This window comes from Rana temporaria, chromosome 3 (genome assembly GCF_905171775.1).
Source record: "Rana temporaria chromosome 3, aRanTem1.1, whole genome shotgun sequence".
Taxonomy (NCBI): Eukaryota; Metazoa; Chordata; class Amphibia; order Anura; family Ranidae; genus Rana; species Rana temporaria.
The window spans coordinates 102,265,181-102,277,881 of record NC_053491.1 but is presented as its reverse complement, the minus strand read 5'-3'; the positions used below and the strand labels follow the sequence as shown (position 1 = coordinate 102,277,881).

Sequence of the window (12,701 nt, the reverse complement as noted above, 5' to 3'; positions counted from 1 at the left end):
ATCTATATTATCCAGCCTGTCACCCAACCGGCAGTTGATAGAAGATCTCGGGCTCAAAAAAAAAAAAAATTCATCTCTAAAAATAAAAGTTCATCGGGACCATGTGAGGGGCTATGACCAGAGGGTCCGCCCCCTGGGCGGGGCTGTTTCAGCTTTGCTAAAATGTACATGTTTTAACCATCAACATGTCTGCCTAGTCCACTCCTAATAGACGGAACATAACCCTACAGTCAAGAGTATAAGGAAGCTGTGTCCGTCCAAGGATAAGAAAAACAGTTTCTTTCCTCAGTTTAGGCCTATTCTTTTACATATTTTTGGTTAAAAAAAAAAAAACGCAATAAGCGGTTGATTGGTTTGTGCAATAGTTATAGCGTCTACAAAATAGGGGATAGTTTTTATGGCATTTTTATAAAAAAAAAAAAAAATTTATATATTTTTTTTTTTTTTTTTTTAGTAAGGGCGATTTTTACATACAACTAATTTTTTCTTATAATGCATCAGTAATTTTTTAGTTCTTACCGATTTTAAATAAAACCAATATACCCTAAACCATGTGCTTTTAACAGTAAATCCTAAAAAGATAATGTATGTATGTGCTTCAAAAAGTTTCCAGCAAATTTATTTTAATATCGAAACATGGAACAGGAGCTGAAAAGTAGAATATACTGCATTTTTACTGTACCGGAACACTGTAAAAAGCATAAAAACGCACTGGAACACACATGTCCTTATTTGAAGTGATACCAAAGGTTCTTTTTTTAAATAACAAACATATACTTGCCTTTACTGTGCGGTTCGTTTTGCACAGAGTGGCCCCAAATGCCATCTTCTGGGGTCCCCCGGCTCCTCTCCGCATTAGATAACCCCCGCCCCCCAGGGAGAAGAACTATCCCGGGGGTTACCTTGTGGGCACGCTCCCGTGGCTACTGTGTTACTTGTTTTAGCTTAAAATATTACATTGAATTTTCACTGAGTGTCTTTCAGAGTGATTATTCAGTGAGGAGGGCATCCGACTAGCTCCCAGTCATAGGATCTTGGGCTGTGCACAGTAGCTGAGCAGAAGGAGATAAGATAGTGCAAGGCTTACAAGACACATCCTGTGTACAGAGGAGGGGGATTTATGGACGTTTGTAAGACGCCCAAAGTAGACAATTGATTAACCACAACTGCGCCACACAGGTAAAGAATCACCACCAATGTTTGAGTGAGAACAAAGATTTTTAGCAACAGAGCTCACAGTTGACTCCAAACTGAAGCGCTGTAAAGGCTTTTAAAGCATTGTCTATGGAGGCTTTTTGGTACTATTGTTTTAAGACTTGTCACGTTTGGCATCTATTTACGCAATACAATTCCATTTTTATATTTTAACCAAAAGAAAGTTTTTTTCTTTTTTTGTGTATACTAAAATGTATTTGCTTATTTTCACTTTGATAAACAGTTGTGCAAATATTGTGCTAGTAATAAAGACTGACACTGGCTAAGAAGGGGTTGACATCAGGGGCAATCAAAGAGTTAAATGTGTACCTAGCCCCTTTTTTTTTTTTTTTTTTTTTTTTAACTAGGGCGAAGGCATAAATCCATGTCTTCCCTACTGCCAGAACGGCGATCTGACTTGTCTACATAGGCAGACTGCCATTCTGCCTGTATACCGAATGATCGGCAGGTGATGAGCCGCCATTAAGGCAGGTTTGCGCCCAATACCCCAGAAATGCCGGATCACAAATATATATACATACACGTGATATGGTGTACAGCTGCTGCCCTGTAGCATTAAAACTGCTATGGGGTGGATAGCAAGTGGTTAAATCAGATAAATTCTGTTAAGGGGACAATGTGAGGAGAGAGAAAAAAAAACACACACACTGTGAATTTTACAAGTAGCTTTTATTAAAGTTCTGTTATTCCTAAACCATTTAAACACCATCAGTAAAAAAACATATAATCATCAGGCTTGGAGTAATGTATCCTGTAATTACAAAGATTTTTTTTTTGTTAAGCAGCAGCTGTTTATTACTTGGCAAGTGGAATTTCCTTTATTTCTTCTTAAGTAGTTCTGTCATTGCTGGTACCGCCTACAATAGGGGAAAATAAATAAATATATGAATGACTGGGATTGGGGTAGAATTCAGCATAAACAATGAGAGAATTCAGTCCTTGTCCTGGAATATGCATAATTTGTATTTCTGACTATATAAATAATAGAGAGAGAGGGGGTGATCTGTGACCCTGCATACAAGGACTTACCGTAATAAAGTTTCCAGCCCACTGTGTTACTAAAAACTAAGCTGTGGAGGCGCAAATCGCTGTCCTGCAAGTAAGCGACAAAATGTTCGCTATCCATTCTGGTGTCTAGCAAACAATTTTGAAATATATTGCACCTGATAAAGCTACTAAAATTGATGTAAGATGGTAGAAAACAGCTGGACATTTGAAACCTCTTCTGATACACTGGGAATGAATTGGATTATTTCTGTGTAAATAGCTGTGGGACTAGAGAGGTGTCCCAATGTTCCCATTCAAGATCCTCTGTAGAAAATAACCCTTGAATTATTTACACTGCGTTTCCATCAGGTGGAATTAATATGCTCCTACAAAATTTATTGGAGAAATTGTCTACATGGTGTACATTGTAAGTGGTGGTGTCTTAGATCTGGCCAGCAGGCGTCAGTTCAGAAACCGCATTAAAAACTGGCACTACTCTGCCTGCTTTTCCCAGTAGACAAAAGTCTGGACACACAAGACATCATTTTAAAAAAAAAAGTGCAGTTTTTGTGTATTTAAACAAAAATGCATTCTCTTTAAAACAGAAGAAACCAGTATGTCTCACTTTTATAATAAAAAACATTTATTTCCTCATTTTAGGATAGTGGAACGAGCCATAAAATCATTTATTGCAACCTGTAGTAAAGCATGGGGACTTACAAGTCTCATTACAATATAACTGGAAAAGTTATGGTGAGGTGGGTTAACCACTTCCCGACCGCCGCATGTATATGTACGTCCACAGAATGGCACGTACAGGCAAATGGGCTTACCTGTACGTCCTTGCCTTCTAGCGGGTGGGGGGTCCGATCGGGACGCCCCCCCCCCGCTACATGCGGCGGTTGGATTCCCATGGGGAGCGATCCGGGACGACGGCGCGGCTATTCGTTTATAGCCGCTTCGTAGCGATCGCTCCCCGGAGCTGAAGAACGGGGAGAGCCGTATGTAAACACGGCTTCCCTGAGCTTCACTGTGGCGGCTGCATCGATCGAGTGATCCCTTATATAGGGAGACTCGATCGGTGACGTCAGTCCTACAGCCACACCCCCCTACAGTTGTAAACACACACTAGGTGAACCCCAACTCCTACAGTGCCCCATGTGGTTAACTCCCAAACTGCAACTGTCATTTTCACAATAAACAATGCAATTTAAAATGCATTTTTTGCTGTGAAAATGACAATTGTCCCAAAAATGTGTCAAAATTGTCCGAAGTGTCCGTCATAATGTCGCAGTGAAAAAAAAAAAAAAAAAAAAAAAAAAAAAAATCGCTGATCGCCGCCAATAGTAGTAAAAAATAAAAAAAATAATTAATAAAAATGCAATAAAACTATCCCCTATTTTGTAAACGCTATAAATTTTGCGCAAACCAACCGATAAACGCTTATTGCGATTTATTTTACCAAAAATAGGTAGAAGAATACGTATCGGCCTAAACTGAGGAAAGAAAAAAAAATTATATATGTTTTTGGGGATATTTATTACAGCAAAAAGTAAAAAATTAAAAAAATAGAATTTTTTTCAAAATTGTCGCTCTATTTTTGTTTATAGCGCAAAAAATAAAAACCGCAGGAGGTGATCAAATACCACCAAAAGAAAGCTCTGTTTGTGGGGAAAAAAAGACGCCAATTTTGTTTGGGAGCCACGTTGCACGAGCGCGCAATTGTCTGTTAAAGCGACGCAGTGCCGAATTGTAAAAACGTCTTTGGGCATTTTGCAGCATATTGGTCCAGGGCTTAAGTGGTTAAAGGCAACCAGAAAGCCCTCCTGTGTGTTCTTAAAGAGTAAGGCCCCTTTTACACGGACATGTCCGTGTACGGGCTTCCGCAGGGATCGCTCCGATGATCCCCGCTGAGCAGGCAGATGACAGATCTCTCTCTGCACACTGTGCAGGAACTGACCTGTCAGAGCGCCACTCTCCTCTATGGGGAATCAGATGAAGACCGACCGTAGAGTCGGTTTTCATCCGATCAATGGGTGGAAAATAGGGTTTCTATCCGTCAGACTTTAGCGGATTGGATGTCAGCAAACATGTCACAGCTGACATCCGTCGCTCCATAGACGTGTATGGAGCATCCGTTCAGAACTGCCTAAAAAAAACTGCCTAAACGGTCCGCCCGTGTGAAAGGGGCCCAAGTGTGCTTTTTATCCCACCATCCCCATCTACAGCTGTATAATTGCCAAGATCCAACGGCTGTAGCCTGCTTTGTTTACATCCAGTGGTGAAAGGCCCTCTTCTGGTCACACCTGCATGTTGCAGCCCTATAGACTTCTAATGAGGCCTATCTGCTGACCACGAGACAAAGATAGACTAACCCTATAGAAGTCTCTTAGGGTTGTACTGCATGGGCGAAGTCAGGAGAGGGAGCCTTTCATTGCTGGATTAGCAAACAATAGCGGCCATGGAGAGTGTGGGATCGTTTAAGTCAGGGTGACGGGACAAAAAAATAAAAATAAATAAATAGTGCACTTTCAAGATAAAATACATAGGTCATTGTTTAAAAGCAGAAGAAATCTGCATGTCACCAAAAATCCATCACACAACCCAATATCCTAATCCTTGTACACACGATCGGATTTTCCGACAACAAATGTGTGATGGACGTGTTTTGTCGGCAAATCCGACCGTTTGTATGCTCCATCTGACAATTTTTGTCGGACTTTCCAACAACAAAAGTGTCTAGTCAGATTTTCCGATCATTTTGTACACAAGTCTATCGGAGTAAAATCCAAAGTACAAACACGCATGCTCCAAACCAATGCTAACCATAGCACAACACTAGCAGAAGTTTCCCAAAGGGTGGCGCTAAAGAGCTGAAAAACCACGTGGTTTAATTTATGTTGGCTGAAAAAGTTCTACCGTCTGTATGCATACCAAGTTCACGGCCAACACCCTTCAAACAAAATTCCACGGAAGGGAAACCCGATCGTGTGTACGAGGCTTTAGAGACATGTATTCCAAACTGTATACAGCTGTCTTGGACTTTTTATTTACACCGAGCTGCACAGCTCCATATACAATCCCAGCATTTGCTGGCTGCCACTAATAACTCATGTGCTCGAGGTCATCCCACACCTGCCGAAAACCCTGAAGTTGGGGAGATGTCAGTGCCAGCAGGGGAGTGTGCGGATATTGCAATGCCAGTGGTAAGTATAGATTAGTTGATGTCCACTTTAATTGCCAGGGGTCCACTGAATCCCGACACCTGCTGCCTTTTCAGCTCCCCAACGTCACACACAGTTTCAAACATACCAAATAAGAGAACACTGAAATTAAATTCAGGATGAAAATTCTTGTTAATGCCCTGTTGTGACTGGGTTTCTTTTGGATGGAGTGGAGAAGGATTGGATCCAATAACAATTATTTTTTATTGGATCTGCACCCCTATCGGGACAATTGCCCCTCAGGCCTTACCTTGGTCACACTACAAGTATAAATTGATTACAGATTATGGTTATGTTGACTGCCAACAATGACACACTTCATGCTTTGCCTCAATTTACACTTTGGAAGTAGTTTAAAAAATAACAATAAGACTGGGCAAGAAAGGGGCAGACCAAAAAGATTAAAGAGGGGAGGGGAATGGAATACAATAGGAAAATTTGTATTTTAGATAAAAGTTTTTTTATTTATTTATTTACACCGTGTCTGTGTTCTGTGGATGGTGGGTGTGCTATTCATATACCTCGGTCCTCCTGCGGGGGAATCGAGTTTGTTTAGTTACCAGTACATGCCGTTATTGGGGTTCTTTTAATGGGGAATGATCTGTGTAGGTCCAGTTAGGGGACCAGTTTTTATGTCCTATATATGTTTTTGATATAGCTTCAATAAAATGTGTAGTTAACTCTTTAGGGTGTGCAGCAGTCTGTTTTTTTTCTTATTTTTGGTCATACTTTACATCAGATTGCACCCCCCGAAAATATCGGTGAATACTGCTGCTTTTACAATTAGGTGGGAATCCCATATTCTCTCTTTTTTCACAACATGTAGTTACACAATGACACAAAAACAAACTACTCTATCAAATTTTGGTTGGTAATAATTATCTACCGTATATACTCGAGTATAAGCCGAGATTTTCAGCCCATTTTTTTAGGCTGAAAAACGACCCCCCTCGGCTTATACTCAAGGCAGCAGTAAAACAGCGGGTCTGCTGCTGTATAATCCAGTTTGTTCGGCTGTCCATTGTAAGACAGCCCCGCCGCCTCCTCGTCTGTGATAAGCGAAACACTGATACAGTTTGCCAGCATCGTATCAGTGTTCCTCTATCACAGACGGACGAGGAGGAGGCGGGGCTTTCTTACGACAGGAACAGACTGGATTATACAGCGGCAGACACACGCTGTTTTACTAATGAAAGGGTATAGCTGCATATGGATTACACAGTGGCAGACACGCCGTTTTACTGCTGACTGTGAGAGACTGCATATGTGGGCACAGTGAGGCTGCAGATGGGCATTGTTTACCCAGTAGCTGCTGCATTTTCCCACCCTAGGCTTATACTCGAGTCAATATGTTTTCCCGTTTTTTTTTTTTGTGGTAAAATTAGGTGCCTTGGCTTATACTCGAGTATATACGGTATGTTGTATAGTAGAATACATACAAGTATCATGTGTAAAGAGTTTTCCGCTCTTCAGCAGTACCAGAATATGCCTTCCCAATCTCATGAGAAGAATTTCTGCAGTGGAGCCCCCTGTCTTACTTCTACAATAAATGTAAAGATTACACATAGGGGGGGAAAAGACTTACCTTAAATAAATCTGCCACTAAACCATAATCTGACACCTGGAAAATTGGAGCCTCTGGATCCTTATTTATGGCAACAATAGTCTGCGGATTGAAAACACATTATCCAAGTTTTATTAAACACAAACAGTGCTGTCCATGGCAATAGAACTCCAATCAAAACATGCTATCACATGGATAGCTTTGGCAAGGGATAGAACTGCCATTATGTTCTTATTGCTGTGCGTCTCCTCTAGAGAAATTTCCTTTCACTTCACTTTCAGGAGATCGAACAGAAAGGAGAATCCCACAGATGTCCCCATTGAAGATTTCCCCTCCTGTTCTTGTGACATTTTGCCCCAGTAGCAGTTATGAAATGGACTGATGTAGAAAGGGGATCTCTGAAACTAGAAGACAGCAATAAAAACCAAGGTTCCAACTCTTCCCTCCTCTACCCAAGGCTAGAAACACAATTTGGGTGGCCATACCCTTAATGACAGTTGTACATTTCAGAGTACAAAAAAACACTAAATTCAGAAACCACTTTTTACAAATTGGTCATCAGTGAAAAAAACTGACTGGTACTCCGGGCTTCTGTATGCACATCTTCACTGAATAGGTCAGATGGAAATATACAATTTGCAAAATGAATGGTTACTGTATACATTATATTTTGCCTTGAAAACAAAAAACAGGGTGATTTTTAAATGGCGTGTCGCTGGAGGCGGACCCACTTGACAGGCCCCAAGAATGGACTAAAAGCTGCATACAGATGGCCAAAGATCTCTTACCATTTGGAAAACCACAATGCTGTGCAATTACCTAAAGCAACCAGATTTTACCTTGCATTGGGTTAGATTAAAGCAGAACTTCAGTCATTCTTTCATCTTTTTAGGTACCGTAGTTTGTCGCCATTTCAAGAGTTTGCACAATTTCAAATCGTGACATGTTAGGTATCTATCTACTCGCCGTAACATCATCTTTCACATTATACAAAAAAAAAATAATAATTCCATTCATAAAAGGTTTGTTTTTCCCCCCAGAAAAGTGTGTTCGAAAGACCACTGTGCAAATACAGTGCAATATAAAATATAACAACGATAACCATTTTATTGTCTAGGGTCTCTGCTAAAAATATTATATATATATATATATATATATATATATATATACACACATACACATACACACACAGGGAGTGCAGAATTATTAGGCAAATGAGTATTTTGACCACATCATCCTCTTTATGCATGTTGTCTTACTCCAAGCTGTATAGGCTCGAAAGCCTACTACCAATTAAGCATATTAGGTGATGTGCATCTCTGTAATGAGAAGGGGTGTGGTCTAATGACATCAACACCCTATATCAGGTGTGCATAATTATTAGGCAACTTCCTTTCCTTTGGCAAAATGGGTCAAAAGAAGGACTTGACAAAAATAGTGAGATATCTTGCAGAGGGATGCAGCACTCTTAAAATTGCAAAACTTCTGAAGCGTGATCATCGAACAATCAAGCGTTTCATTCAAAATAGTCAACAGGGTCGCAAGAAGCGTGTGGAAAAACCAAGGAGCAAAATAACTGCCCATGAACTGAGAAAAGTCAAGCGTGCAGATGCCACTTGCCACCAGTTTGGCCATATTTCAGAGCTGCAACATCACTGGAGTGCCCAAAAGCACAAGGTGTGCAATACTCAGAGACATGGCCAAGGTAAGAAAGGCTGAAAGACGACGACCACTGCACAAGACACACAAGCTGAAACGTCAAGACTGGGCCAAGAAATATCTCAAGAATGATTTTTCTAAGGTTTTATGGACTGATGAAATGAGAGTGAGTCTTGATGGGCCAGATGGATGGGCCCGTGGCTGGATTGGTAAAGGGCAGAGAGCTCCAGTCCGACTCAGACGCCAGCAAGGTGGAGGTGGAGTACTGGTTTGGGCTGGTATCATCAAAGATGAGCTTGTGGGGCCTTTTCGGGTTGAGGATGGAGTCAAGCTCAACTCCCAGTCCTACTGCCAGTTTCTGGAAGAGACCTTCTTCAAGCAGTGGTACAGGAAGAAGTCTGCATCCTTCAAGAAAAACATGATTTTCATGCAGGACAATGCTCTATCACACGCGTCCAAGTACTCCACAGCGTGGCTGGCAAGAAAGGGTATAAAAGAAGAAAAACTAATGACATGGCCTCCTTGTTCACCTGATCTGAACCCCATTGAGAACCTGTGGTCCATCATCAAATGTGAGATTTACAAGGAGGGAAAACAGTACACCTCTCTGAACAGTGTCTGGGAGGCTGTGGTTGCTGCTGCACGCAATGTTGATGGTGAACAGATCAAAACACTGACAGAATCCATGGATGGCAGGCTTTGGAGTGTCCTTGCAAAGAAAGGTGGCTATATTGGTCACTGATTTGTTTTTGTTTGTTTTTTTAATGTCAGAAATGTATATTTGTGAATGTTGAGATGTTATATTGGTTTCACTGGTAAAAATAAATAATTGAAATGGGTATATATTTTTTTTTTGTTAAGTTGCCTAATAATTCTGCACAGTAATAGTCACCTGCACACACAGATAGCCCCCTAAAATAGCTAAAACTAAAAACAAACTAAAAACTACTTCCAAAAATATTCAGCTTTGATATTAATGAGTTTTTTGGGTTCATTGAGAACATGGTTGTTGTTCAATAATAAAATTAATCCTCAAAAATACAACTTGCCTAATAATTCTGCACTCCCTGTATATATATATATATATATAAATATGTTTGGGGGTTCCAAGTAATTTTCTAGCAAGAATACAGATTTAACTCGTAAGCAACAAATGTCAGAAATAGGCTTAGGCATTAAAGGGTAACATACTTATGGATCTTTCCAGTGTCCCTGAACAGTCCCAGTTTCTCATGCGGCCCCTTGGAAAAATTAATTGCCCACCCTGGGACATAGGAAAGGCATCCAGGGGGTGTGTCCTAAAAAGATTTGCCGTTTCCAGCCTATAACCCCTCAGGGCCTATTACAATTAAGCCTGTGTCCTGCAATGTACGATTAAGATGTAAACATAGGAGAGCACACAAGAGATACATTTTTACCTTGCTGTCCTTCATTCCAGCCAAGTGCTGGATAGCTCCTGAGATGCCGACCGCAATGTACAGCTCCTGCAATCAACACAGCAGAGTTAATAACTTGCATAAGATTAGGGAACAAATCTTTCATTGTTATTTTTGTATACGATTTTTTTTTCCTAAAAAAAGAGAAAAATCATAGAAGACAAGGGAAATAAAAATAAAGTCATTATAAAGGATTGTGCTTGAAAGTCAATTCCCACATCAGTCTTGGAGGCAAAGTATCAGCACAGGGTGTATGGTATCTCTACCAACAAAAATATAGAAAACAGAAAGTAGGATATGTTCCTTTTAAAACCCATTACCACCAAACACTTTTCTGTGGTGGTACACTGCTGCTTGGGCACACTTTGCATAAAGAGGTGCAATAGGCATTTATCTGCAAAAGATGCCCCGTCAGTGAGCAGTGTGCATCTTTTCATTGCTAATCTCCAAGGGATAATGCATCGCTAAACACAAAAACAAAAATGTAATATATTGCAGCTCAACAATCCTTTTATATGGTGGCTGTTTTAGTTTTTTTTTTCCAGGGTTTTCCTTTTTTTTTTTTTACCTGGTAATCCTGCAAATAACACACTTCCTGTCTATATGATCATATTTACTTGTTTTAAACCAATTTTGTTTACATTTCTTCAGTCACTTCTTGGTTTCCAGGTCTAGGCGAATTATGTTATACATCCCAGGAGTCTATGATGGAGGGGGGAGGGGTTTCTAAGCCAAGCACACCCCCTCCTGCATGCCTGAGCTAAGGGCAGGTGGATTCCAGGAAGTAAATGCTACATGAATTATCTGCTCTTACTTCATATAGCCACGTCCAGAAATGCTAAGGGGTGTTTTTCAAAGTGATTTCTCAGCAAAATAAAACATGAAGACATGAATATGACACAGCTGTTCCTATATTTTAAATTTAGCATATAGCAAAGTTACATATAAAATATTTCTTGTTCATGGAATGTGTATTGAACAGAAGTTCTTTTTATATTGTATGTAATATCGCATACACTTATGTCTTGTACACACGATCAATTTTCCCGACAGTAAAAAGTCAGCCAGGAAAACCCGAGAACCTGCTCGGTACGTTTTTCCCCCTATACACGGCCAGGTTTCCCGGCAGGAAAACTGCCATGAGAGCTTTGGTGGGAAACCCGGCCATGTGTATGCTCCACCGCAGGTTTTCCCCATAGGTAAAAGGCCGGCTTAAAAACTGCCGGGAATCCCGGCGGGGAAAAAAAAAGGAGAACATATTCTCATATTTCCCGCCGGGACTCCCGGTGGTTTTCCTGTCAGGAAAACTGTGATGGAGCATACACACAGCCGGTTTTCCCGACCAAAAGCTGTCATGACAGTTTCCCCAACGGGAAAACCGGTCGTGTGTACACGAGGCATTAAAGTGTAATTCCAGGCATACCGCCTAATTACATAGTTTACTTGCATAGAATTGGTAACTGTGTAAGACTATTGAGTCAAGATTTTGTAATGTGTACACCTCTACCTCATTCCACAGCAGGCAGATGGACCCACCTATTCTCTGGTTGAGCAATACAGCTTCCTTTATGACTGATTCACTTTAGATCAGCAGGAAGATGATCCAGGAACAGTAAAGCCTCATACACACGATCGGATTTCCGCAGGACAAAGTGTAAGACTTTTGTTCGAAGGGCGTTGGCCGTGAACTTGTCCTGCATACAAACTGCAAAAACGTTGTCAGCCAACAAATACGAAACTTTTTTTTAGCTCTTTAGCGCCACTCTTTGGGCAATTTCTGCTAATGTTGTGTTATGGTTAGCATTGCTTCTGAGCATGCGTGTTTATATTTTGGATTTTTTCCCGACGGACACAATCGGATAATCCGACATCACACATTAGTTGTCGGGAAATTTTAAAAGCATGCTATCCAACCAGGGTTGTCAACCGTCAGTAAATTTACAAACAGTTTTTAAAATCTGTCTTTTTTGCATATGTCCATAACGGACATACAGACTACACGTCCATAATGGACATTTATGGACAGATGCAAAAATTACGGATTTTACAAACGGTTTGTAAATTTACTGAACGTTGTCAACCCTGTATCCAACATTTGATGTCAGAAAATCCAACAACAATTGTCCGATGGAGCATACAAATGGTCGGATTTTCCAACAACAGCCTGTCATCACACAATTCCGGTTGGAAAATCTGATTGTGTGTACGAGGCTTTAGAGCGTCAGTGAGGCAGAGATATTGAGTATATAAAAGTCCCTTCTACTGCTCTCAGCCTCCTTCAAACCTCAAAATGCCTTGCTGTAATCTGACTTCCTGTTAGAGGGTGGCTACATTTATTCTCCATGGTCCTACTGTATGTGGGGAGGTGACCACCCTCTCTTGCACGCTCCTGAGATAGACTATGGGACTTGTAGCATGTTAATGGTACACATGACTGCAACTAATGTGCACTGGATGTTCCATACAAATGAAAGTGAGGGGGAAAAGAAGAGGTTGCTAAGAGTAGTAAACATGACTGCAACCAGAAGTACACATGACTGCTTGTTCCAAACAAAGAGAGATTGCTAAAAGACTTCTTTTAAACAAAGTCGCAATGAAATCGAAAGGTGCAAATTG

General features: G+C 40.7%; 1 protein-coding gene across 1 annotated transcript in view; it reads right to left on the bottom strand.

Moving 5' to 3' along the window:
• Positions 1-1,865: 1,865 nt before the first annotated feature.
• ETFA (electron transfer flavoprotein subunit alpha) overlaps positions 1,866-12,701 on the bottom strand; it is a 44,293-nt gene continuing 33,457 nt past the window's right edge. The window contains exons 10-12 of the mRNA XM_040343120.1: positions 10,068-10,133; positions 7,012-7,092; positions 1,866-2,072 (exon numbers count right to left, since the gene is read on the bottom strand). Coding sequence (XP_040199054.1) covers positions 2,034-2,072; positions 7,012-7,092; positions 10,068-10,133 — 186 coding nt within the window. The 3' untranslated portion in view covers positions 1,866-2,033. The remainder of the gene's footprint in view (positions 2,073-7,011; positions 7,093-10,067; positions 10,134-12,701) is intronic.